The sequence below is a fragment of the Nyctereutes procyonoides genome, unplaced genomic scaffold, assembly GCF_905146905.1.
Source record: "Nyctereutes procyonoides isolate TBG_1078 unplaced genomic scaffold, NYPRO_anot_genome, whole genome shotgun sequence".
Taxonomy (NCBI): Eukaryota; Metazoa; Chordata; class Mammalia; order Carnivora; family Canidae; genus Nyctereutes; species Nyctereutes procyonoides.
Genome location: NW_026575045.1, coordinates 5,790,886 through 5,818,713, shown reverse-complemented (window position 1 = coordinate 5,818,713; position 27,828 = coordinate 5,790,886). Strand labels below are relative to the sequence as shown.

The following is a 27,828-nucleotide window of genomic DNA, read 5'->3' as shown; positions in this document are numbered from 1 at the left end:
AGTGTTAAATTTTCTTGTACTTTGAGGTGTAATTATTAATGGACCCAACTGATCCAAATAGTATTAAGTATTATTTATAAGAATGTTAATATAATTAACCTGGAAAGTATAATTTTACTTTATTTTTTAAATATTTTTTATTTTTAAAATTTAAGTAATTTATTTTTCTCTTCAGTTACTTCACATACCCATGGATGAAGTATTCCTTATTATCTTTTTGTCTATTACCTTATAAAAGATTAGGTCTTCCTTCAATTTTTTTGAAAGCCAAGAAGTAAAAACTAACTTACAAAAAAATGTGTGGTCTGGTCATTACATTCGTCCCCTTTACCAACACAAACACTAGTATTTTCATAGTCCTTTGTTGGTGGGAAAAGATTTTTGCACTCCAGGACAACACATCACAGTAAGATTCAGAATGGGATGGGTTAATAGTGGTGCTTTCCTTGGTCAAAGAGAAGAGGGACTATAACAGATAACACAGAAAAGGAGATGTGGCAAAATCAGTTTTCAGAAAGAGTACCTATAGACAACAGGGACCAGGAAATATCTCCCTTAAACCATCTATGCCTTCACATGTCTTGGAGAGTCTCCATGTTCTCCTGTGTGCATGCATACCCCAGCTGGAACACCGCTCCTCTGGGCAAGAGTATGGTTGCCAGGCATTCTGTCCATTTAGCTTTATACACAGAAACGTACTTTGGTTTGATTAACACATGTATTTCCTTACAACATATCAGCTTGTAGCAGATACTACAGGAGAAGCAATAATTTTTTTTAAAAAACACAGGATTCTTGTTCATTCTCCTTGTAGAGATGGAAAACATCTAATAAATCATAATGTCCTGATAGTATAGAACTATACTCAACAAAAGACTGTAAGTTCAATATTTTTAATAATGTCAAAAAATTGGGAATCATCCAAATGTTTAATAATATTACTAAATAAACATTACAGCACCATATAGTGGAAGAATATACAATATTTTAACTTGAGGAACATATATTGATGTAAGAAAACGTTCTTCATATGATGTGGACTGAAAAAACAAGCAGGAAACAAACATAAATAAAATTCATACTAATTTGTAAAGTATGTATATGTAGGAGAAAAAGTCTGTTAAGAAAATTTGTTAAACTGTTTTTAGTGGTTATCCTTAGGTGGTGTGATTATGGGCACAGGAGGAAGTGTTTCACAGTAAAAAAAAAAAAAAATGATGAAACGGTAGAAAATGAACTGAAGTGGAAAACAGAGTAGGAAACTGTATAGCCTTTGCTCCCACTGGCTTCTCCCTTCACATGCCTTTCTAACACATTCCTTCTAGGGAGGAAGCATCATACTCATCCTTATGCCCCCATGCTCAGTATAAGGGAGGCCATCATAAATATGTGCTAAATAAATAAGTGAAGAAGAGAAAGAATCCACAGCTTTGTTCTTCCCAAATGTCCCACACAGGGCACTTGTCTCATGATAAAGGAAGGTGGGGAAGGGTGAGCAAGGTAGAGAAACTGGTTCATTATCTCCAGCCTGTTTTATGTGGCTATAGAATCCAGCCAAGGGGCCAATGAGAGTTTAAATCTAACCCCCTACCCCCACTAGGGTGTAGGACTGCTTCTTCCCAGCAGGGGCACCATCTCCCAGTCTGCGTGGAAGATCTTGTCTACTATCTACATTCTCACTCAGGTTTTGGTAATTTCTCTCCTTGACCAGTTTTATCTTTCATCTACTTCTTCAACTGCTTCCTTTGGGTTACTGACTTCATTTATTCCACAGATACCTGGGAATCACTGCAGTCAGGTTCCCATCCTGTTCCTAGATATAAAAAAGCCATTGGTCAGCAAGTAAAATGCTATAAGCCAATGAGGTTATCTGGGCCTTCAGGAAAACACGGTGGTTTTTACTTCCACTACATTATATAACTCCAGTCTCCTTACCTCAGCAAGTGGGGAGGGATCTTGACAATGGTATCCACACCACCCAGGGTTTCTGCAGAAGGAAAATTACAAAGTTAAAAATAAATAATGTATAGACTGGGAATCTGCAGATAAATTTCCTTGTTAGTTTCTTTTTTTCCCCTGGAAATCCCTATAATTATAAACTGGTCAATTCTCAATTATCTGCATGCAAGTCATTCGTACTTAAAAATCCTTCCCCTTCATGACTCCAAAGACTTCCTTGGAGGAGTTAAAAATTAGGATACATTTCCCTATAGAAACACAGATTGAATAGCTAAACTTCTCACCTGAACCAGAATGCCAATATAATTTAGCTACAACTGTCTAAAATGCTATATTCTTACTATAACAATAGAGAGAAGATTTGGGAAACAAAAGCAAAAATAAACTCTTAGGACTACACCAAACTAAAAACCTTTGCAGAGCACAGGACACCATCAACAAAAACAAAAGGCAATCTACTGAATGAGACAAAATATTTTCAAATCATATCTAATAAAGGGATTATATCTAAAATATATAAAGAACTCATATAACTCAACACCAAAAAAATTTTTAAAAAAACCTCAACCAGACAAATAATTCAATTAAAAAATGAACAGAGGACCTGAATAGGCATTTTTCCAGAGACGACATACAGATGGCCAACAGACACATGAGAAGATGCTTGACCTCACTCATCATCAGGGAAATGCAAATCAAAACCACTATGAGATATTACCTGATACCTGTCAGAATGGCTAAAATCAAAAAGATAAGTGCTGGTAAGGATGTGAGAAAAGAGAATTCTCATGAGCTGTTGGTGGAAATGTACCTTGGTGCGGCCACTGTAGAAAATGGTATGGAGGGTCCTCAAAAAATCAAAAACAGTACTACCATACCATTCAGTAATTCTACTCCTACCAGGTATTTGCCCACAGAAAATGAAAGATATGTGCAACCCTATGTTTATCACAGCATTATATACAATAGCCAAGATATGAAAGCAACCTAAGTGTCCCTCAATAAATGAGTGGATAAAGAAGATGGGCTATAATATATATATAATGGAATTTTACTCATCCATAAACAGAATGAAATCTCATCATCTGTGAGAGGGTAGATAGACCTAGAGGGTACTATATTAAGTAAAATTAGGCAGATAAAGACAAATATCATATAATTTCACTTATATGTGGAATGTAAATAAAACAAATGGATAAACAAAAAACAAAAATAGACTCATGAATATGCACGGAGAATAAACTGATGATTACCAGAGGGGAGGGGTGCATGAGATGGACGAAATAGATGAAGGAGATGAAGAGGTACAAACTTCCAGTTATAAAATAAATAAGTCACAGGATGAAAAGTATAGCATAGGGAATATCATCAATAATATTTTAATAACTTTGCATGGTGACAGATGGTAACTACACTTTTTGTGAGTATCTTGTAGTGTATATAATAGCCAAAACACTAAATTGTACACCTGAAATTAATATAGTATTGTATATCAACTAAACTTCAATTAAAAAATAATAAATACAGAAAAGAAAGCTATATCCTCGAAAATACTGTTTCAATACCCTTAAATAATAATTTATAATTGTGAGACACTTGATGTTCACAAGGCACTTTATGCAACATCTCATTATTATCACACACATTTCTGACATGGTAGATTTTTAACTTAAAAAAAAAAATCCTACAGTAAGGAAGCTCACCTTTAAATCTCATTAACCTAACCTGGATATTCAATACTTTCCCATTGTTGTGGATTATTCAAACTACTGCTGCCTCCAATTGTAGAGATAATGAAACACTATTCTCTCCCCCCCTCAAAAGCTGTTCTATTTCAATAGTGCTAACAGTTCTGCAGGGAATTCCAGCATGTGTGGTTGGGTGAGGCGTCCCTACATGAACAAGCAATTCTCTGACACCAGCTAAGCCATTCTACAATTTAACTCAATTCTGACAATATCTACTAGGAGATGGGGTCAGATCCCACTAGTAAAAGGCTCAGGCTGAAGGTTCTAATGATCCCCTCTTTGGGTTTCAGTTAATTTGCTAGAACAGTTTGCAGAACTCAGAGAAACATTTCACTTACTACATTACTGGTTTATTACAAGAGGACAAAACTCCAGAACGGCCAGATGGAAGAGAGGCACGTGCCAAGGTATGGAAATGGAAAAGGCGAAGAGGAGCTTCCATGTCTCTGAGGGTGCCATTCTCCCCAAATTTCCATGTGTTTATTAACCCAGAAGCTCTCTGAACCCAGTCCTTTTTGTGGTTTTTATGGAGCCTTCATTATGTAAGAACGATTAATTAAATCATCAGCCACTGGAGACTGAACTCAATCTCCATCCCTTCTTCTTTCTGGGGAGGTCTGGGGTCTGATTGAAAATTCCAACTCTCTAAGCACAGGGTTGGTCCTCCCAGCGACTGGTCCCCATCCTTAAGTTGCCTCATTTATATAACAACACTTTATGGTTCTCTTCACCTAGGAAATTCAAGGATTTTAGGGGCTCTGAGCCAGAAACAAGGAAAAAGACCAAGTCTATATTTTTCATTAGAAATCCCAGTATCACAAGCTCCAATTTGTTCCCAATTTTTTCAGCTCAAACTGTGTTAACGCCATCTTCCTTGCTTAGAGTCAACTAGACCTGTCAATGCAAACCATTTTCATTGGAAAAGAAATATTTCTCCCTGTCTGCTAAAAGATCAGAAGGAAAAATGGACACCATATGTATCCCTGAGACTCAAGGGTAAGAACAGTCCAAAACTTGATGATAGGATCTCAGCCTGTTGTGGGGCAATGGGGCAAAGAGCGGGTGCAAGCAAGACAATCCACAAAACAGAAAGATGGGCTCAGTAGGGTCAGGGATGCTGTGGCCAACAAGGCTAAGGGTGGCAGTGGAAGAACTGAGGTCAACTGTTAGGACAAGACAGGACATCAAGAAGGGAAAGCTCTGAGATGCACGTGCAGGAAGCAGATCAAAGGCCACTCAGATCAACATAGCTAGCAGGGCAGGGGCCAGTGCCCACAACAATTTGATGCTATTGTCCAGGGGGAGGTGTTGACACTATAATGACCAAATCACTGTAGTTTTCTTCATCAGACAGAGGGGTTTATATTCAACTCGGGATGTTCAATAGAGCCCAACCCTACAAATGCTAACCAAGAGGCAGAGGAAATAAAAAGAACACAGGACAATCACAGAGCAGCTGTAATGAGCCTGTCCTGTTCAAGGAGAGATGCTGAGAAGGTGTCTGCCCCGGGCTTTGGGTGTCGAGCCCAGCTGCAGACTAGTGATGTCCATGTGGGCATCACATTCTCAGAAACTGAACTGAAGCTGTGGATATGGATGTGGTCAACTCCAGTAGGGTTGAGAATAAGAGAAGAGGGCTCAGGGCTAACTCCTGAGAAGCTCAAATATTTAGGCTAGGGAGAAGTGCTGGAGAAAGGAGACAGAACCCCTTAGGAGGCATGATAAAAATTGTGGTCCTGGAGGCCAGGGTAAGATAGACACCCGGTATGTTCCACCTGGCTGAGAATGCCCTGCTGGACTGGGGTCTAGTCCAGTGCCTTATTCTTTAGCCACGGTTGGTGGCATGATGGAGGAGGAAGTCAGATGGCAGTGAGTTGAAGAATGAGTAGACGATGAGGCTATGGGCACAATCACCATAGACACATTTTAAGAAGCCTGGTGTGAACATAACAGAAACTGGCTGGAAGGAAAAGCAGATGGGAAAGTAGAGGGAAGGATGGTGGTGGACGGACTATTCTTCCTTCCCAACCTGGCATTCCAGCCTCTAGTTTTCTTTCTCCTCTCTTCCATTTTCCAAATCCATTTTACACAAGTCCCTGATATATGTAAGACACCAAAAGTTTCTAAAATGAAGACACGGTCCCTTGACGTTCTAATGTTCCGACATTCTATGTCATCTGGCCCATCCCAGCTCACGTGGGTCTGGGATCACCACTTCTTGAAGAAAAATGCTCTTGTCTCTACTTTCCTCAAGCTGACCCCTTCCCTTATTCTTTCTATTCCCTAGTCAGACCATTTTCTCACTGGCAAGAAAAATATCTAACAACCCAGATTGTTCAAAATAGAGGGAAGACACATATATACATTCTTTGCCAATTATGCGGCCACTAAGAAAACCAATTTTCAGAGAAGTATCAATGACAACATAGAAGAAAATGCTAAAGCTAAAAACAAAAACAAATGACACTCTGCCATTGAAACTATAACCCTTTGCAGAAGGGAAATACTCTAAAATGTGATCAGCATTCTCTCTGGGTATTGAGATTACAGGTAACATTAGTTTTTTTCTTTATACTGTCCAAATATTTTTCAGTATTCTAAAATGAGCAGATATAAGTTTTATAATAGAAAAAAAAGATGAATATATCTTAAAACCCAAACAAGTCATTAAGAGGCTAATCTGTTTACTGAACATCTGCTTCTTTTCTTACAAATACAGAAGCCACAATAAAGCATAAGCGACAGTCCCTACATTCAAGAAGCATGAGTCTATACTGTCGATACTTGTTGTTTTGGTTGACTAGCCTTCTGAAACAGAATCTTAAATTTGTTTTGAGGAAACCTTCCTTTTCTGAGTCAGGGATTTCAGGAAGCCTTGTAGCCTAGATCTAAGCCAGTGGGTCCATTCTATTCCTTAGCTAGAGGACTCGTTCAGGTATACACATGACCCATCAGGACCAAGAGAGAACAAGTGAAACCAAAGACTGGACAGGAGTGACTGGAAGAGCTCCACACTCTTGAGATGAGCTGATGATGGGTCAAGTGGGAGATGCCCCCTTCTGTGATGGCCTACATATAGCAATGACCTCCTATGATGGTTTCAGTAGGAGATAACTCCTCTCTCCTGTGATGGGCTAAATGTCATGGTAATCCCTCTCCCCTATGATGGTCCAAATGGGAGATAACACCTTTCTCTTCCAACGGACTAGGTCAGTGGAAATGACTCTTCCCTTCCACGATGGTTTCAGTTAGAGATGATCCCTTTCCCCTCAGATGGTTGAAGTGTGCTGATGCTTCTTTCTCATGAGGTGGTCTAAATGTGATAATTCACAAGCCTAAAGCTATGGAGACTCATGCAGAGCAAGGTCCTTGATCAGTATATAATTTCTGAGCCAAACTCAACCCATAGCTAGCCTTACAAGGGATATTTAGTTAATAGAATGAATAAATTCTGTTTTGCTGGTCAGCTTAAATTAAATTAAATTAGGGGTTGTTGTTCTGGGGAGGTGGGCGGTTTGGTCTCCCAAATACAATATTTCCCAATTATCCTGCCCCCAGAAGAATAACTATGCCCAAATACTCCAAAGTAGCAGGTGCTCTAAGATAGTCATGAGGGCAGGTTTCTGAACCTAGGGGAGGAATGGATTCGACTGAAGAGCTCAGGGAATGCTTCCTATGTGAGTTGGGCCTCAGGAGTCTGGAAAGGGACTTCGCAGCACAAGTAAAGGTAGCAGAGTGTGCAGTGCAGTGTGTTTGTGGAAGCTTCAGCTTACTATAGTTTATGGGACCCCTGGGGGAAGGGCAATAAGAAACAAGACCTGGGGTTAGATTGTGAAGAGTGTTTTAAGGAATTTACACTTTAATCTAGAGAGAAATAATGGAGATTGAGGAGGAGGAAGTGTTTCAAAGTTAAAAAAAAAAAAGATGAAATGGTAGAAAATGAACTGGAGTGGAAAACAGAGTAGGAAACTATATAGCCTTTGCTCCCGCTGGCTTCTCTCTCCACATGCCCTTCTAACAAATTCCTTCTAGGGAGGAAGCATCATACTTATCCTTATATCCCCATGCTCAGTATAAGGGAGGCCGTCATAAATGTGCGCTAAATAAATAAGTGAAGAAGAGAAAGAATTCACAGCTTACCCATTCCTGAAGACAAATCTACTTTAAAAGCTTCACCAACTCACACCAATTTCCTCCCCAACCCACCCCTGACCACATACTTATGCCCTCTTCATTGATCTGTTTTCCTGATTTATTCAGTCCAACCTGCACAATGAGTGTCAAGCACTGTTATTTAACTATTTCACGCACTTTGTCTCCCCTTGGTAAGTACAGAAAAACAAGTCACTGGGGCAAAAATCACATCCACTCTCTGGGGTCAGGTCGGATTCCAGGCTCCACTCAGATACCTTCCTCACTTCTGGGCTTCCCATGTAGCTTCCAGGATCTCACCTCAGCCACACTGTGGTTTAACTTAACAAGATGTAAGTACCAAAATTTAAACATGAAAAATACTCCATTACTGGTCTCCTCTCTGTTATCTCAATCTGCGTAACTTAGAGCAAAATAATAATGAACACAGGGATGGTATGTTTAAAGCGTAGTCAGGCCCTGCTTTATTATGTTATTCAGCCATCTGTGACTCTTCATTAGAGGCATTTAGGAATCTAGCTCTGAATCAGTCTGCTGAATGACAATGGCAATGCAAAAACAATACTGTGGCTTTAAGAACCTAGTTGCTCATTTATATCTGGTCCAGATTCCTGTAATGGTAAACAATGGTCAAGTTCCGCCTACAAGATAAACTTCCTAGAAAATATGGCAGAAAATTTCGTGATGATATGCAGATGTCAAAGAAAATTGATGTTGCTAGGATTGTCTGTACACAGACACCCAATATATGTGAATTCTGATCTTCTACATATTAACAGAGTCACCTGAAACACCATCGGATTCTACATACAGTAAAAAAACCTGCAAATGGCACATTGCTTTCTCAGGTTGTAGCACAGCAGTGTCATAACAAGCACTGATTGCTTTCTGATTATGAGAGAAAGAGATTTAATTTTATTTTGTAATTGAATGGCAACTGAGGAATGGCAAGCAGGCTTGGGCCAGGGCGGCGGGCGGAGGGGGGGGGGACATAGAGCTGTCTTGGTTTCTCCTCCACCTTTCCTTGTTTTGATCACCCCAAGTATGCTCCTGGTCCCTCTGCATTCCCATTCAGACCATTCTGATCGCTCAAATCCGTGCCAAATTGGAATGAATGTCTTTCAGTCTTCTTGTAGGTGGAGTTCTGCAAACCTGAGTCTGGTGGGGAACACAAATGTGCCACCTGGAACTTATTTCAATACTTGCACAGCTCACAAATGTAAAATCCCACCTGTCTGAAGGGCACACCACAGCAGAATTGCAGAGGTAACGCAATCCCACCCGTACGTGATGTCTCCTGTACAATCACCACGGGAGCTAATACTTAACAAGCTGGCCTCTATCCGGAAAATCAAATTAAAGAAGCCATTCCTTCCTCGTCACAGGCGCCAACGTTTCGAGATCCGGGAGGATGGTTCAACTTCCCTTTTCGCCACAGGCGCTTGGAATCGGGCCCCTGGATCCGCACCGGCTGTGGTCCTAACTCGGAGATGGGTGACCGTCGTCCGCCTGGCTGGGGCTCTGGGAAAAGGGGCCTCCTGCCTAGGAGGACGGCGGTCCCCGTTACGGTCTGGGAGAAGGCAGAGGCCAGGGGGGAGGCGGACGGAGGTGAACGCCCGATCCCAAATTCCCATACCCCACATCAACTGGCCGGGGCAACTCTCGCAATCGCGCGGAAGGCGCCACGGCAGAAGCTCGGCCGCGGCCCCCCGCATCGGGGCCGGCTCAGCCCCCGCCCGCGCGGCCCTCCGGCGGCGGCCACCAGGGCCCCGGGGCCCGACCGCAGGCAGGTGCCCGCGCCCCGCGCCCCGCGCCCCGCGCTTACCCAGGGCCCAGGTGCAGCTCTCCTTGATGGCTTTGTACTTGCTCCCGGACGCCTCCTTCTGCAGCTTCCTCAGGATCTCTTCCATCTTGCCCTCCGCAGGGGCTCGGCCACCGACAGCGAGAGGCGCGCGCGAGGCCCGGCCGGGGACGCCGCCGCTGCCACCGCCGCTGTCGCCGCCGCCACCGCCTGGCCCCCGGCGCCCAGGCGGCCGCTGCGCTCGTCCCCCCCGCGGCCCCGCGCGGCGGCTGATGAATCACGCCCGCTCCATGCCGCGGGCCACGTCAGCCCCGCCGCCCCGCCCCGCCCGCCGCCCCGCCCGCCGGGGTCAGGTGCGCTGGGCGCGCGCCGCGGAGCGCTGGAGCCGGGGGCGGAGGCCGCGGCCGCGACCCGCCGCCGCCGCAGGCCGCCGGGCCTCGAGGCTGCGCGGGCAGGTGGCAGCGGATGCCCGGGGCTGGCCCGCCGGCCGGGCGTCGGCGGGGCGCGGCCTAGCCGCTTCCCCGCCCCACCCGGATTCCCACCCGGTTCCCCACCCGGTCGGTTCCGCGACCCGCGATCGCGTGCGCCCGGGGTGGGGGCGCCGCCGGGTTCGCGGAGCCCCCTGCGCGGCGCGCGGCGCCCTAGCTTCGGGGCACGGGGCTGTCCTGCGCGCACTCTTCGGCCGCCCGCCCTTCGCGGCCGCTGTCGGTGACGGGCTCGGGTGCTGCGGGCGCGCAAACCGTGCCTCTGCCCCCCGCGCCCCGCACGGTCGCGGAGGAGGCCGGGGGCGGCGGCTACCAGCCCCACTGTGCACGCGAGGCAGCCAGGCCCGGGGAGGCCAAGTTACTTCCCACGCCTCCAAGAGTTAGCCTGGAAACACACTCCTGAATCCAAACCCCTTTAAAAAAAAAATCTCTCTTGGACCGCTCCCCCCCCCTTTCCTTCCTCTCTTGCCCTACATCGTTATCCTCTGGGGAAAGAAAGGGAAGGGCGCGCAGGGCCCCACGCAGCTACCTAAGTCTGGTGGGGGTGCGAGGGCGGACAGGAAGAACTTCCCCAACGAAGAACCCTCAGGCTGAACTTGGGAGACCCTCGGGGGGTGGCCCGATGGGGGAGGAAGGCAGCCTCAGCCGGGCCTCAGGTCCCGAGAGCGCGCTGTGCGCCGGGAACTCGGCGTCCCTGGGGTGGTCGTTGAAGCAAAGAGGGAGAAGGAAATCAGGAATCTCATTTGGCATCTCATTGTTTCCCTGTTGTTTCCCTGACTAGGAGCTAAGGAGGGTTTTGAAGCATATTCGTTTTTCTTTAGAAACGTCACTGGAGTGATAGCGAAAAAAAAAATGCAAGGGAGTAACTGGCAGCTGGGAAAACAGTAAAAAGATTCTTCAGTAATCTAGAAATGAGTTAAACCAACAGTAGGTGGAAAGGAATGGAGGGAAATATAGCAAGAGGTATTTAAGGAGTCCGAGCAGGAGGATGGTTAGCATCTGGGATGGTTCCTCCTTTGGGAGACGGTGGCCCCATCTTCCAAGTTAACGAGAAGGGGACAGTTTGGAATCTGAGGAGGATACATGTTCAGTTTTGAACATATTCAGGTGGAAAATCACAATGAGATACCCACAGGGTGTTTCACTTATGGGCAGGGACCCAGAACAGTGTTGTGTGATAAAAATGAGGATTTGAAAGCCTCCAGGTCTTGAGAGTTATTGATTGAAGCCTGGGGTTTGGCAAAGGTTGCAGAAGGCAGTGGATGGAATGGGAAGAGCAGGATGCCAGGGAGGAAGTTGGGGGTCCCCTTACTCTTTTAAAGAGTATTTATTATTACTTTATGATTAAAAACAAATTTATGCTACAAACTAGAAAATACTAATTTCAGAGATATAAAATTTAAATAGCCTTGTAAAAAAGCTTTTACAGAGTATTAAACAACAGATGCATTTGCACACTAAAAAAAAGGACAATGATTATGAAGTCAATCCACAAAGAAATACAAATAATTTATGACCTATGAGAAATGTTCAACCACCTACTTATCAAAAGAGCACAAACATAAAATGGGATTTTTAAAAAAATCAATCAAATTGGCTAAGAGCTGGCTGGCCAACTGGACCTTCTCACATTGTGGGTGTTGGTGGAAGGGTAATTCTGGAGGGTTTCTGGATGTTTATACAGCATAGATATGGCTACAATTCAGCAATCCTGCTTTTAGGAATTCATCCTAAGCAAGTGATTGTAGAAGTGGGTAAAAATTTTTCTATAAGGATTTCAATGTGCTGTTCAATAATTTTTAAAAAATTAAAAATTATATGTCCAACAGTAGAAAAATGGACAAATAACCCATGACATATGTATCCATAAAGCAGCATACTACATAGCCTTTAAGAATAATGTAGGATAGGAATATTGAATGACATAAAGAGTTGTTGCTACTACTTAGTTGAGTGAAGTAGAAAGTTGTAAAATGCTACTGCATACATCCAGGCACCGATCCCAGTTTTATTATTTAAATATTTGATGCGGATGTACATACAAGTTTTTAAAAACACACATGAACACATAGGAAAATAAACATTTTTCCTTTCACAATGGCAAACAGATCAAATGGAGTTTGAAGATAATGAAGGCAGAGCCTGGTTGCAGTAGATTAAGAGCAGGTAGAGATACATGTTTAAACAACCCACTCAAAATGTTAGCTATGAAGGAGATTAAGAGCAGAATAGTCAAAACACTTTTTTAAAACATTGACTCGGTAAATACCATTTACATCACTACCCAGTGTACCCAGAAATACATATATTGGTAGATTAAAAAACTGAAACAAAAGATTTTTTGGAGTAATCCCCATGCCCAACAGTGGGGCTGGAACTCATAACCAGGATATCAAGAGTACATTTTAAATTTTTTTAAAATTTATTTATGACAGTCACAGAGAGAGAGAGAGAGAGAGAGAGAGGCAGAGACACAGGCAGAGGGAGAAGCAGGTTCCATGCACCGGGAGCCCGACGTGGGACTCGATCCCGGGTCTCCAGGATCACGCCCTGGGCCAAAGACCGGTGCCAAACCACTGCGCCACCCAGGGATCACCTCAAGAGTACATTTTTTACCAACTGAGCCAGCAGGGCCCCTGCAACAAAATTTTTATTTATAAAACAATACTTACTGTTACACAGTATAGAGTTACTTTTTTTTAAAATTTTTATTTATTTATGATAGTCACAGAGAGAGAGAGAAAGAGAGAGAGAGGCAGAGACACAGGCAGAGGGAGAAGCAGGCTCCATGCACCGGGAGCCCGATGTGGGATTCGATCCCGGGTCTCCAGGATCGCGCCCTGGGCCAAAGGCAGGCGCCAAACCGCTGCACCACCCAGGGATCCCTAGAGTTACTTTTAAATGGAATTTGATTCATTGTTGTAGGCATGTTTGCCTGTTCTTAAGTTTATTCCAGGCTGGAGACATGAGGATAATGCTACATGCACAAATCCAGGTGCTTTGTGCTTTGATGTCTATTCCTTCCCACCTTTCTCAGTTATTTTGTTTAAAAATTCTGGTTCACACAAATAAGTTGCTGTGTATGCTATTAATAACAATACACTCTACTTAGTAACTAAAATTACAAATTTCAGCAGATTCTTTAATCAATCTAAAATGGTGATAAATTTATCATCATTCTTCAATGTATTTGAATAACAAAACATTTCTTCTTTGAGCATCAACTCTAATCCAAATGTGGATTCAGGATTTTGAAAAACAAATGGATCTTTTATCCAAATGCTTTTTCTTGATATTTCAAATATCTTTATTGGAAATGTTTGAAGTTTGAAACAGACTTGCAATATCACGAATATCTTTAATTTCATTCCATTCAGAGTGCCTTTACTAATAATGTTTTTTTTTTCTGTGCTGCAAAATGTTGAGGACATATAGTAACCATGGTGATCACTTAAAATGTATTTTAACTGTTGCATATCTTCAGCATCTTGAAATATAGTGTTACTTTTCCCCTATAGGTCCAAATCCAGTTATTACAAAATGTTAAAAATAAGTCATATGTGCCAATTCTGTTGCTAAAAGACATCTCAAAAAATGTTAGCCAAATGAGATTGCTTTTAAACAAACAAAAAAATGTGAATCCCATTCCTGGGTTCATATAACTTAATATTTTCTTCATAACAACCGATAACTCCAGTATAACATACACATATATTGGTTAATGGAAAGGCTAATCTACTTTAACAATGACCCAATGATACAGTGGTTTACAGAACATAGGCTTTTATCTATCATTTAAACTAAGTCCCAAGTCAGTGGTGAAGATCAGTACAGCAGTTCCAAAAGATCATTGGAGGTCCACGTACCTTACATCTTACTGCTCCGCTATCTTGGAAGAAGTTGTTCTCCAAAGATGGGTCCTAGGCACGTTGTGTTCTAGTTGATAGGGAGAGAAACAGAGAGTATATAAGCCCAGGCCTGAGATGTAGAAGTCACGCAAATCCCCTTTCCTATATGCCATTGGTGAGGACAGTTGCAGAGACACACTTGGATACAATATAGTTTATCTGGGTCCTCAGTGCCCCACCACAGATCTCTTCCTGTGAAATCCTTACGAAGGGGAAGGATTTTGTGGATAACACCAATGTCAGTCCAGCTCCAGTTTGAACAATAGGTATCAAAAAGTAGCAGTTCTCTTAATGAAATTAAACAAGTATCACTACATTTGTTTTCCAGAAATTCAGCAGAGATACAGTAGAATTCTAAGGATGTCAGATGTATGAACAATGTGTGAACAGTGATTCCAAGTAGTAATGTAGAAGGTAATTACTAATAATATTTTAAACTGTGCTTTGTTTCCTGGTCATATTTACTTTCAAACCGCTTGCAATTCTGTTACAATTTACCAGTTTATATTTTTTCAAACAGTATTTTTCCAATTCTATCAAATTACTCAAACCAGTAATATGTTAGCTTAAATTTAAACAAAACAAATCCTTCATAAAAATTGTCATATATATTTGACATAAATTGAATGTATAATAACTCAAATTATTAGTGCTCTCAATAGGTAGAGGCAGAATCATACAACCTGTATCTGCTCATACCTGACAACTAAGTATTAATTCTATTCTGTATATTCTGTGGAACTACATCTGGACTGTATTATCACTTAGCAGGATAGTTTTAAGTTTCTCAGCTGATTAATCATCAAGAATTGTAGTTATCATAACCATGCATGCTAGGAATAATTTTTTCAGCAACTACGTGAGTAATTTTCTCTTTTGCCACACATATACAACTAAACATAGTACTAACACTTTCTCATTAACCAATGTAAATCATGAAATAGTGTTGAAAATTTTGTTTTTTTTTCTTTCTTTGAAAATATTTGAGGGCCTTATCAACAAATTTGACTTGCTGTATTTCCAAGTTTGTTTTTTCCTTTTTGTAAGATTTTAAATTTTCATTTGCATCTTGGGAAAGAAGAACAAAGCTGAATGCATCCTACTCCCTAATTTCAAACTATATTACAAAGCTATAGTAATTAAAACAGGATAGTATTGACATGAAAACAGACACATAGCTCAATGGAACAGAATAGAGAGCCCAGAAATAAGTCCGTACATATATAGTCAATTCATTTACAGCAAAGGATGCAAGAATGTACAATGAGGAAAGGACAGTGCCTTTAATAGATGGTGCTAGAAAAATTGGACAGGCACAAGCAAAATAATGAAACTGGACTACTAGTTCATACCACACACAAAAATAAACTCAAAATGGATTAAAGACTTGAATGTAAGACCAGAAATGATAAAACTCCTAGAAGAAAACATACACAGTAAGCTCCTTGACATTGGTCTTAGCAATATTTTTTTTTGGACCTGACTTCCAAGGCAATGGCAACAAAAGCAAAAATAAACAAATGAGACTACATCAGACTAAAAGGCACAGCCAAATATACCATCCATAAAACAACAAGGCAACTACTGAATGCGAGAAGATATATATATTTGCAAATCATGGGTTATAAAACTAAAAAATACAATTAAAAATGGACAGAAGATCTGAATAGACATTTTTCTAAACACATGCAGATGGCCAACGGACACATTAAAAGATGTTTAACATTATTAATCATCAAATAAATGCAAATTAAAACCACAATGAAATGTCACCTTAGAATGGCTATTATCAAAAGGACAAGAAATAAGAAGTGTTGGTGAAGATAAGGAGAAAAGGAAACCCTAATGCATTATTGGTAGAAATGTAAATTGATGCAGCTATCGTGGAAAATAGTGTGGCGTTTCCTCAAAAAATTAAAAATAGAACTACCATATGATCCAATAATTCCACTTACAGGTGAAGAAAATGAAAACACTAATTGGAAATGATATATGCGCCCTCATGTTCGTTGCAGCATTATTTACAATAGCCAAGATATGGAAGCAATCTAAGTGTCCATCAAATGATGAATAGATAAAGAAGATGTGGTATTTACGTTTACACATTGGAATACTACTTGACCATACAATGGAATGAAATTTGGCCAATTGTGACAACATGGAAGACATTGAGGCTATTATGCTAAGCGAAATAAGTCAGATAGAAAAAGATAAGTCTTGGGATGCCTGGGTGGCTCAGTGGTTGAGCGTCTGCCTTAGGCCCAGGATGTGATCCTGGAGTCCCGGGATCAAGTCCCACATCAGGCTCCCTGCATGGAGCCTGCTTCTCCCTCTGCCTATGTCTCTGACTCTCTCTCTGGGTCTCTCATGAATGAATGAATGAATGAATGAATGAATAAATAAATAAATAAATAAATAAATAAATAAAATGTTTTTTAAAAAAAGATAAGTACCATATAATTTTCCTTATATGTGGAATCTAAAAAAATAAAACAAATGAACAAACAAAACAAGGCAGTACTCATAGGGAAAACAAGAGAAAACAGATTAGTGATTGACAGAGGGGAGGGGAGTTGAGAGGTGGACAAAATGGGTGAAGGGGATCAATAAGTACAAATTTCCAGTTACAAAATAAATGTCATGAGATGTAATGTACAATAGGTTGACTATAATCAATTATATTGTATTACAAATTTGAAAAATGCTAAGAAAGTATATCTTAAATGTTTCCATCATGAGAAAAAAATATTTTGCAACTTTGTATGGTGATGGATGGTAACTAGTCTTGTGGTGATCATTTTGCAATGTATACAAATGTCAAATCATTATGTTGCACCTGAAACTAATATAGTGTTATATGTCAATTAAACTTGAATAAAGAATAAACTCTAAAACTACTATTTAATATATTAGTATATATTTTATTACCTAATATATGGTTATTAATATTTTAATACCTTCAAAGGTTAGATAAACTATTTAATATCTCTTTAAAAAAGAATATCACTGTAAATAATACATTTTAGTGGTTTTGAGCATTTGACAAACTATACTTAAACCTTTTTTTTTTAAGATTTCATTTAATTTATCCATAAGAGACACAGAGAGAGAGGCAGAGACATAGACAGAGAGAAGCAGGCTCCTCTCAGGGAGCCCAATGTGGAACTCGATCCCAGAACCCGGGATCACGCCCTGAGCCAAAGGCAGATGCTCAACCGCTGAGCCACCCAGGCATCCCTTAAACCTTTTTTAAATGGCTTACCTTTTTTTTAAATTTAGACTCCTCAAATTAAAAAAAAAATGTATTGAATGGAAGAAACATTTTCCCCAGTGTTGTCACTATTCATAAGTCCATATCAGCCAGTTCAATCAAAATATGCTTCTGTGTTTTTTCTCATCATCATTCTTATTTCTTCTAATAATGAAATAAACTATTTTAAGAAGAATTTATGCAAGTTTGATTAAAATGTACAATTATTTGCAAAGTCAAAGAGTGCCTAATGATTATGCCTAATCCAAAAATTCAAACTGAAAATTATTAACTCACAAACAAAAGTTAATAGGAATTTTTGCTGCCTTTGCCAGCAGTGGATAAATTCTAAACTTCACTTCATAATTAACTGCAAATTACATTGACACAAATTAAACTATAAAACATTAACTCTCCTGATACAATTATGATCAAATCCAGAAAATCAAATGAAGCACCAGTGAACAGAAGAGCGGATGGCCAGCTGGCTCCCAGCCAATGCACAAAGTCACCAGCTGTCACCCAACTCAGTTGACCCCAGTATTTGCTACAATGTGGACAGGATGTCTTAGAATATAAGTGTCATTCTCCAATATTGAAGATTCTATACTACTTCATTTCAAAAAACACATTGTGGTGAAACAGACTAATTGACTTCACAACACATTGATGAGAAACCTGAAATTTGGAAAACACTAGACCAGCGGGAGATTTAAAGGGTCTATTGGTGGGAAGTATATTTATACAGTGAAAGAAAAGAGACTTAAAGGTAGAAGTTGAATAGTAGGAAGTGGCCAACCTAACAGGTGAAATAGGCATCATAAGGAGATGGGAAAGATAGCAATTTAGTGTACAGATAGCCATCGGTCCAGTAAAGGTCTGAAAGCCAATCTCCAGATAAGGAGGGAAAGGTGGAAGACTGGGTTTTGATAGTGCTTAGTTTTTTGATGTGGACAGGGATTTGTGGGAGTTACATCTGATACCTTGTTTTCCTTGTGAAACAGAAAGACATTTGGTGAGTGTAAGTGATACAAATAGAGGGCCAAAAGTCTGTAAATGGGAAAGGGTGGTAACCAAGGATGCATAAGGAAGCTTCCTTGAAGTGTCGAGGGCCCTAGAAATTCCCTGTTTGTGAATGTTTAAGGAGCAATCCCAATTCAGCAAAATTTCCAAGTCTGGTGATATCTAGTAAATTTGCTATTATTGCTTCAGATGCTGACCACCCAGGTTGATGATGCTAAATCTAGATTTCCAGCTCCAATTTTCCCTTCCAAGGGGCACCTGAGTGGCTCAGTGGTAGAGCTCTGCCTTTGACTCAGGTCATGATCCTGGGGTCTTGGGATCAAGTCCCGGCATCAGGCTCCCTGCAGGGAGTCTGCTTCTCCCTCTGCCTGTGTCTCTGCCTCTCTCTGTGTCCCACATGAATAAATAAGTAAAATCTTTTTTTTTAATTTCCCTTTCAAGCTTATTTTGCCTGATATTCAAATCATTGATCTTTTCACTTATTCTAGTACCTAATTCACAGTATACTGAAGAAACTTGTAGGCAATATTGTTTAACCCAAATATGCACAAGTATAACCTGTAAGTAAAATAAGCATGGTTTTGGATTAAATTCAGTTTTGTAGTAAATTCAGCCTAGGAAACAGTGTTTAATTTGAAATCATTTGGGATGCCTGGGTGGCTCAGTGGTTGAGCGCCTCCCTTAGGCCCAGGGCTGATCCTGGAGTCCCGGGATCGAGTCCCACATCGGGCTCCCTGCATGGAGCCAGTTTCTCCCTCTGCCTGTGTCTCTGCCTCTCCCTGTGCCTCTCATGAATAAATAAATAAAATCTTAAAAAAATCATTTGTTGACTGGACATTTAAAAAAGCAAATGATTATTTTTAATACATTTTAAATAATTTATCTAAAATATAATGTACCTTTATTTAAGGAAAAATTTTAAATACCCAAAACAGATAACATTAACAATTATTAACATTGAAAAATGATTCCTTCATTTGCAAAAAACTGTTTCTATTTTAGTAAAAATTGATATGTACTCAAATATGATACAGTTGAACTTTGGCTTCTGGCTATGATTCAGCACCTTGTATCAGGACAAACTTACTGTTGAAAGAAGTTCTAAAACTGGATTTAAAAAAACTAAGGGGGACATCTGTGCAGCCTAGTCTATTAGGCATCTGCCTTCATCTCAGGTCATGATCCCGGGGTCCTCGGATAGAACCTCCTGTCAGGCTTCCAGCTCCACAGGGAGCCTACTTCTCCCTGCCTCTCTACCTCCTCCTCTTTCTTTCTCTCTGTCTCTTATGAATAAGTGGATGAAATCTTTTTAAAAAATAAATAAAAATAAAATAATTAATTAATTAAGGTGATTATTTGAAGGCATCAGAAACAACTGGACTACCAGGATTTAAGGGCCAAAATCCTGAAGAGAAGGGGAATACACAGAAGTGGGCCAGATGTTCTCTACTACTTTTTTCCCTCGGAGCACTTGCCAGTACCTCACTGTGCATAGAAGCCAAGTAAAAAAATGGTGGACTGGAGGTGTCAGAGTTCTCAAAGTCTGGGAAAACAAAACTTGGAATCCTGAGTTATTAAGGCAATTAGAGCTTGAGGAACCAAGGTTCCTCATACAGAGGGAATCACATGGAATTAAGGCTACTTAAAATCATACATAACATTATAATCAATAAAGTAAATGACTCAAAGCCTTGACACCTGCTCACTAATAAAATTTTAATGACTAGCCTTTCTCATAGTTGTGATATGTCTATGTGTGTGGATGTGTATATGCACATAGTCAAATGCAGTTTTGTAAATGAGGTAATATTATATATGCTCTTATACATTCTGCTTCTGCTTCCTTTCACTCAGTGGTATGTGACAGACAAGTTTTCCTTTTAAATGGCTGCTTATTATTCTGTTGTATAACTCTAACACACCTTAATCAATCCATATTGTTGGTTCCACTTTTTAGTGTTATAATGAAGTCTTCAATGAACATTTTTGTGGCTATTCTATTACTTCCCTATTAGAATATCTTCCTGGAGTAAACCTCTAGAAGCAGAAATACTGAGTCAAAAGTCACACACAATTAAAGTGTTTGACAACGTATTGGCAGACTAGACTCAAGGAACACGGATGTTTGCTTCCACCAAGGCACAGGAGAACCTGTATTTCCACTCTTCAGCATCACAACATATTGAAAATCTTTTCCCTCTTTGCCAACTTAAGTGGTGAAAAAGTTGTATCTAATTTTTGTTTTAGTTTATAACTAAACCTAAAAGACAAAGTTGAATATCTTATTTTTATTGTTTTATCTCTGCCCTGTTCATGTCTTTTGCCCATTTAAAAATTAGGATATTCCCTCTTTTTATTAATTTGTAAGAGCTTATTTTATATTAGGGATGGCAATTTTGTCATATAGAATGTAAATGTGCTTTTTACATTGGTAATTTGTTTTATCATTTTGTTTATGATTCACTACACATTTTAAATCATGACTCTGTGTGTCTATGTATGAATTTGGTAGCGGAATCCTCTTTATTAAGTCTCTTTCTCATTGTTGCCAGCAGTAATCTTCTAGAAAACCATGAAGGGACACAAACTTCTTCACAGATATGAAAGCAAAGGAGATTTTGCTGTATTCACCAGTAACCTAGCAGAAGAAAATATGGGTGCTACTATAGGCGATGTGGTGGTGACAGAAGTAGATATATCCTTGGGAAAAGAAAAAGGGAATTACCGAAGATGTGACTTTGTAAAATCTCCTCTGAGGTTTTCTACTCCCAGGAAATTCCAGTTCTTTAGGATGCTCCATACTTCACTCTCACCCATTCTAAGTGGCAGCTTCTCAAGTAGACTGTGCAATAGGCCACAGCAGCTTCCATTAATGACTTAGAAGAGGGAGAATCCCCAATCCTGATGTTATGTGTGTGGCAAAGAAAGACGTGCTCTCAGAGTTTCAATTTGAAGTAGAGAATACATTCTCCTACAGGCACATTATTCTGCATGCTTATTAACTTGATCGGTGGAAACACTGTGATAAAGACAAGCACCCAGACACGTACTTTGCTTTGTTCAGCATCTGAATGTTCTTCCAATTTGGAGTAGTTCCTCAGAAGTTTATAGAGAAAGAGCCCTGTCATCCTGTGGGTGCTAACGTATGGCATCCATTTTTCCTCATCCATGTGTCCATTCAAGATTCTGATTCTGAAGCAAGCACCAAAAAGAAGGGAAGGACATAGGTCTATGATAAGAATGTTCCTGTCACCACTTCTATTCAACAGTGAACTAAAGTTGATGGGTAATACAATGAAATAAGAAAGAAAGATAGTACAAATTAAGAAAGGAATAAACAAAGCAGTCATTATTTATGGATTATTTATGGATAGTTATATAATTTTCTACATGGAAAATTCAAAATGTACAGAAAAATTGTCAGAATTAATAAGAGTTTAGCAAGATTTCTAGAGGTACTGTCAATATAAAGAGACAATTGCATTTCTACTCATCAACAAAAACAATTTTAGTAGCATAAAATAATGTAAAGCATCTACAAATAAATATAAGAAATGTGTGCAGGTTCTTTGTACAGAATATTCTAAGTCTCTATTGAAGCGTTTTAAGGAGATTCAAGTAAATGGAGAGACATATCCTACTTCTATAAAGACAAAATACCAGACAACAAGCAATTCCAGTGAAATTCCAAATGAGTATTAGAGTAAGCACAAAAGGCTTACTTTAAAATTCATTTGGCTTCGGAGGCTGGGCAAGATGGCAGAGGAGTGGGGTCCCCAAGTCACCTGTCCCCACCAACTTAACTAGATACTTTCAAATCATCCTGAAAACCTACGAATTCGGTCTGAGATTTAAAGAGAGAACAGCTGGAATGCTACAGTGAGAAGAGTTTGCCGCTTCTATCAAGGTAGGAAGATGGGAAAATAAATAAATAAATAAATAAATAAATAAATAAATAAATAAATAAAAATAAGCAAGCAAGCATCCAAGGGGGAGGGGCTCCCGTGAGGAGCTGGGCTAAGGCCACTTGGCGAGTGCCCCCAGGACAGGAGACCCCAGGCCTGGAGAATCAGAAGCTTTATCAATCTTCCAGGAAGGAAAGGCGCTCGCAGGAAGCTCGGGCAGGATCCCACGAGGGGCAGGGATGCCCTCAGGCTCCGAGGGGCACTAACAGAGGGGGTGCGCCCGGGAGGAGAGCGCGCCACACCGCGGGCCGAGCTCCCTAAAGGGCTGCAGTGCCCGCCCGGTGGGGCTGGGGAGCAGCTCTGGCGGTGGCTCGGGCAGCGGCTCCGCGCGGAGGGGGCTGCGTGGCCCCGGGAGCGCGATTCCAGCGGTGCAGGCCCGGAGCCCAGGGTGCCGGGGGACACAGCCCAAGATTCCGCGCTCCCCCCAGGCAGAGGCCGGGAGGACACAGGACAGCAAGGACGCTCCTCCCACCCGGCGGCCCTGAGCTGTGCAGATCGGTGCCCTCCACCCCCGGAGCATCCAGGCCCCTGTGGACTGAGAGCTGCGGTAGTTACTGCGGGAGCTGAATCCAGGGCTGGAGAGCTGGCTGCCGCCACTGTTGTTCCTCCTCCTGGTGTCACCTTGTACCTAGGACTGAGCAGGGGCCTCACAGGATAAACAGCTCCCACTGAGCTGTGCACCCGGCGGGGGGCTGGGTAGCTCCCCAGGTGCGCACACCTGAGAATCAGCACAGCAGGCCCCTCCCACAGAAGACCAGCTAAAAGGACAGGGGAAAAGCAAGTTATTGACCAAGCAGCACTGGAAAGTTCCAGGGGAAGTCAAGGGATTTACAGTATATAGAATCAGAGGATACTCCCCCTTGTTTCTTGTTTTCTGTTTGTCCCCCCCCCTTTTTTTCTTTTCTTTTTCTCTCTTTTTCTCCTTTTTTCCAGTACATCTTGTTTTTGGCCACTTGGCCAAAACCGCTCAACACCTTGACATTTAATAGTGAAACTTGCAAATTCCAAAGATAAAGAGAAAATCCTTAAAGCAGCAAGAGACAAGAAATCTCTAACTTTTATGGGGAGAAGCATTAGGATAACAGCAGACCTCTCCACAGAGACCTGGCAGGCCAGAAAAGGCTGGCAGGATATATTCAGGGTCCTAAATGAGAAGAACCTGCAGCCAAGAATACTTTATCCAGCAAGGCTCTCATTCAGAATAGGAGAGATAAAGAGCTTCCAAGATAGGCAGGAACTGAAAGAATATGTGACCACCAAGCCGGCTCTGCAAGAAATATTAAGGGGAACTCTGTAAAAGAAAGAGGAAGTCCAAAGAAACAATCCACAAAAACAGGGACTGAATAGGTATCATGATGACACTAAACTCATATCTCTCAATAGTAACTCTAAACGTGAATGGGCTTAATGACCCCATCAAAAGGCGCAGGGTTTCAGACTGGATAAAAAAGCAGGACCCATCTATTTGCTGTCTACAAGAGACTCATTTTAGACGTAAGGACACCTACAGCCTGAAAATAAAAGGTTGGAGAACCATTTACCATTCAAATGGTCCTCAAAAGAAAGCAGGGGTAGTAATCCTCATATCAGATAAATTAAAGTTTATCCCAAAGACTAGTAAGAGATGAAGAGGGACACTATATCATACTAAAGGATCTATCCAACAAGAGGACCTAACAATCATGAATATTTATGCCCCGAATGTGGGAGCTGCCAAGTATATCAATCAATTAATAACCAAAGTTAAGTCATACTTAGATAATAATACACTTATACTTGGTGACTTGAATGTAGCTCTTTCTACAATTGACAGGTTTTCTAAGCACAACATCTCCAAAGGAACAAGAGCTTTAAATTATACACTGGACCAGATGGATTTCACAGATATTTACAGAACTTTACATCCAAATGCAACTGAATGCACATTCTTCTCAAGTGCACATGGAACTTTCTCCAGAATAGACCACATACTGGGTCACAAATCAGATCTAAACTGATACCAAAAGATTGGGATTGTCCCCTGCATATTTTCAGACCATAATGCTTTGAAACTAGAATTAAATCACAAGAAGAATTTTGGAAGGATTTCAAACACGTGGAGGTTAAGGACCATCCTGCTAAAAGATGAAAGGGTCAACCAGGAAATTAGGGAAGAATTAAAAGGATTCATGGAAACTAATGAAAATGAAGATACAACCATTCACAATCTTTGGGATACAGCAAAAGCAGTCCTGAGGGGGAAATACATCGCAATACAAGCATCCATCCAAAAACTGGAAAGAACCCAAATACAAAAGCTAATCTTGCACCTAAAGGAGCTGGAGAAAAAACGGCAAATAGCAAAACAGCAAATAGATCCTACATCCAGCAGAAGAAGAGAATTAAGAATTGCAGTTGGTTAGCAAACTCTGAGAGAGTCACTGAGTCAGTCATTTAGTGGTTGGAAGAAAAGTAATTTTCTTTTGGGAGTAAGGAGTGGATACAAGAACTAAACAAAATGAACTTCCAGGGAAGATGGCAGAATAGGAGGACCCTAAATTCACCTTGTCCCATAGATATAATTCCATAACACTCACATCAGTGCAAATAACCTAGAAAAATGAAGACTGACAGAAACTGTAAAAACTCCACAACTAAAAGTAGAGAAGAGGCCAACTGAAGAAGGTAGGAAGGGCAGAGATGTAGTAGGGAACTAAACCCTGTGGATCTGGCCACTGGAGGGAGGGAGCCACAGGTGTGGAGAGCCGTGAAAATCTGACTATCACACCAGGAGGCTACACGGGGAAGACAAATCCCCATAGTATTTGGCTTTAGAAATCAGGGGGGCCAAATTTCAGGAGTTCTTAATAACCCATGGGACTTAAAGTCTGGTACTTTAAAAATCAACAGGCTTGGCTCTGGGAGAGCCCAGAGTGTCCTTAAAGAGACAGTGTCACAAAAAGCCTTCAGAGATAGAGTTAGAGGCAGCAGTTTCTTTTTTTTTTTTTTTTCTATCACAGAAATATAGTTTATTTATCCTTGTTCTTTCTTAGTCCTTGACCATATGCATAAATACTTTACCACAAATATATCAGTGCACAGACTTTTTGGTACCTGGCTTTTTAAATTTATATTAAAAGCATTTTTCAGGTTTCACTAGTATCATTTTTAATGACCAAATGAGCAAATTATAAAAGCAAATTAAGTGAGTGAAAAATTAAATATTTTTCCAACTTATGTTCATTAGCAACAACCCCCCAGCAGTTTTATTTCCTCATGTGCAGGGTGTTATCCCTGGTTGTCCTTTGGTCTTCAGAACATCATCACTCAATGCTGCTTTTCACATTCAGTTCTGAATGCCAACCAGGCCCATTCAGGTTACTTTGCAGTTTGCAGGATAAGGCTGAAAAGGCAATGTTCTTCAACCGGCTCAGCTGGAGGGCTATGAGGTAGGTTGTTTCTTCTTGTATTTCACCCCACCGTGTGTCTTCTGATGCCCAATGAGGTGGGAGCTCTGCGTGAAGGCCTTTCCACATTTGTTGCACATGTAGGGGCGCTCCCCAGTGTGCGTTCTCTGGTGCCTAATAAGATGGGAACTCTGGCGGAAGGCTTTCCCGCAGTCCTGACACTGGTAGGGCTTGGCTCCAGTGTGAGTCCGCAGGTGCTGGGAGATGGCCGAGCGGTCATTGAAGGTCCGCCCGCACTCATGACACTCAAATGGTCTCTCTCCAGTGTGTACTCTCTGATGCTGTGTGAGGGAGGAGCTCTGAACAAATGCTTTCCCACAGTCCTGACACACGTAAGGCTTCTCTCCTGTGTGGATTTTTTTATGTACAGAGAAGTATCTTGGGTTCCGGAAAGTTTTGCCACACTCACTGCATCGGCAAACTTGGCTCCCTTTGTGGATTCTTGTGAATGTAATCTGCTGAGTGCTCCGGCTGAAGGCTCTCCCACAACTAGTATTTTCCCTGGCTTTTTCTCCTTTGTGGCCCTTCTGATGAATTTTTACACATGGACCACGTGTCACCTTCTTAACCCGTGAGCCACGCTTGCGCAAGCGTTTCCTAGGGAGAGTTTTCTGGAGTGAAATATGGCTTGTGACAAGGCCAGTGTTTGCCTGGGATTGGGGACTTTTCTGAGGGAGGGTTTCTTCCTGAGTTGGCCCCACCTGCCTCTGTGCTGTGTCCAAGACTTCCGGGGCCTCACCCTGTAAGACATCTCTTGAGGTAGGGGACCTGGTGTCATTCCTTGAGAATTTTTCCAATTTCAGGTCATGGGCTGGTTCCTTCTCAGGAACATCAGACTTTGGAGTTAACTCTTTACTTTCCAGTGTAGTCTCCCACCCCACGGAGACCAGGTGTCCAAAGGTTTCCAGCATCACGTCATGGTACTCAGTTCTCTGCATGGGGTCCAGTAGCCCCCATTCTTCCTTGCTGAAGTCCACAGCCACATCCAGGAAGGTCACTGGTTCCTCAGGCAGTGCCTTCACTGGCCAGGTGGTCATGTTCTCTTCCTTCTCTTCCTGAGGAGTTGTGGTCTGGAGAGAGCTGGTGGGGCCCTGGGAGGGTGATGCTTCCTCCTCAGATATCCAGGTTACATCCTCCACCAGGGCCACTGTCTCCTGGCAGTCCACTGGGTGCTGCGACTCCACCCACATCCGGAGCTTCCTGGGCAGTGCGCCTAGGAACTGCTCTAGCACCAGGAGCTCCAGCATCTGTTCCTTGGAGTGCGCCTCTGGCTGCAACCACTGGCGGCACAGCTCCCGCAGCCGGGCTAGGGCCTCTCTGGGCCCTGCCACCTTCTCGAAGGAAAAGCCCCGGAACCTCTGGCGTGCAGCCTCAGGGTCACCTGGATGCTTGCCTAGCTGCTGAGTGGGCTCCCCAGGCACATCTAGGCTCAGGCCCTCATCTTCAGCATAGAGGGCCCGTATCTGGGCGTTTCGGGGACGGGCTACCTCTTGGTTCAGTGTGAGGACTTCAACGACTTCGATCTTCATCAGGGGATTGCCAGCAGGAAGAGGATCCAAATGAGGGTCCAACTGGGTTGCAGGATACTCGGTGTGGAGTCACTGCAGCTGTGTTATATAAAAACAAACAAAACCAACTCGGAAAGACAACGAAGAGCAGCGGCGGCCTGCGTGCATCGCGCCAATGTTTTCCTTCCTCGGTGACCATCCTTCCTCGGACTCAAATCGGCTGCCCGCGCCTTTTGAAGCGGTGCTCAGCGGCTCCGCCCCCAGAACGCGGCGATGCCGGGGAGGCTGCTCCGGCAGAGGCCTCAGCCACAAGCACACACTTCCGCTCGCGTTCGGGAAACTGAAGCGAACCCTAGTCCCCATCCCCCCACGCTGGGAAAATGGGGCGACACCGCCCAAGCCCCCACAGCCACGCCAGAGGCAGCAGTTTCAAAATGCCTGGAGCATATAGGAGGGAGAGTTAGTTACCAATCTCAGACTTCACTGAGAGACCGCTCTAGGAACAAAGAAGCTGGCAGCTATCATTTCCCTTCCCCTTTTCTCAGCATAATCTTACAGTCTCCTGTGGGAACCAGCCCTGCAC

The 27,828-nt window shown here is 42.0% G+C and overlaps 2 protein-coding genes across 5 annotated transcripts in view; both read right to left on the bottom strand.

Moving 5' to 3' along the window:
• The window catches only part of ARFGEF3 (ARFGEF family member 3), a 175,425-nt gene extending 165,602 nt beyond the window's left edge, over positions 1 to 9,823 (bottom strand). For all 4 annotated transcript variants that reach the window (XM_055324697.1, XM_055324698.1, XM_055324700.1 and 1 more), the window contains exons 1-2: positions 9,685 to 9,823; positions 1,936 to 1,987 (exon numbers count right to left, since the gene is read on the bottom strand). In XM_055324697.1, the coding sequence (XP_055180672.1) occupies positions 1,936 to 1,987; positions 9,685 to 9,769 (137 nt within the window). In that variant the 5' untranslated portion in view covers positions 9,770 to 9,823. The remainder of the gene's footprint in view (positions 1 to 1,935; positions 1,988 to 9,684) is intronic.
• A 15,461-nt stretch (positions 9,824 to 25,284) lies between these two features.
• LOC129509265 (neurotrophin receptor-interacting factor homolog) lies at positions 25,285 to 27,590 on the bottom strand. The gene has a single exon (XM_055324702.1). The coding sequence runs from the start codon at positions 27,264 to 27,266 to the stop codon at positions 25,713 to 25,715; it is 1,554 nt and encodes a 517-aa protein (XP_055180677.1). The 5' UTR covers positions 27,267 to 27,590; the 3' UTR covers positions 25,285 to 25,712.
• Positions 27,591 to 27,828: the final 238 nt, after the last annotated feature.

What these genes read in the sequence shown, in the direction of transcription:
- LOC129509265 (XM_055324702.1), bottom strand. Translation starts at nt 27,266, where the DNA reads ATGAAGATCGAAGTCGTTGAAGTCCTCACACTGAACCAAGAGGTAGCC.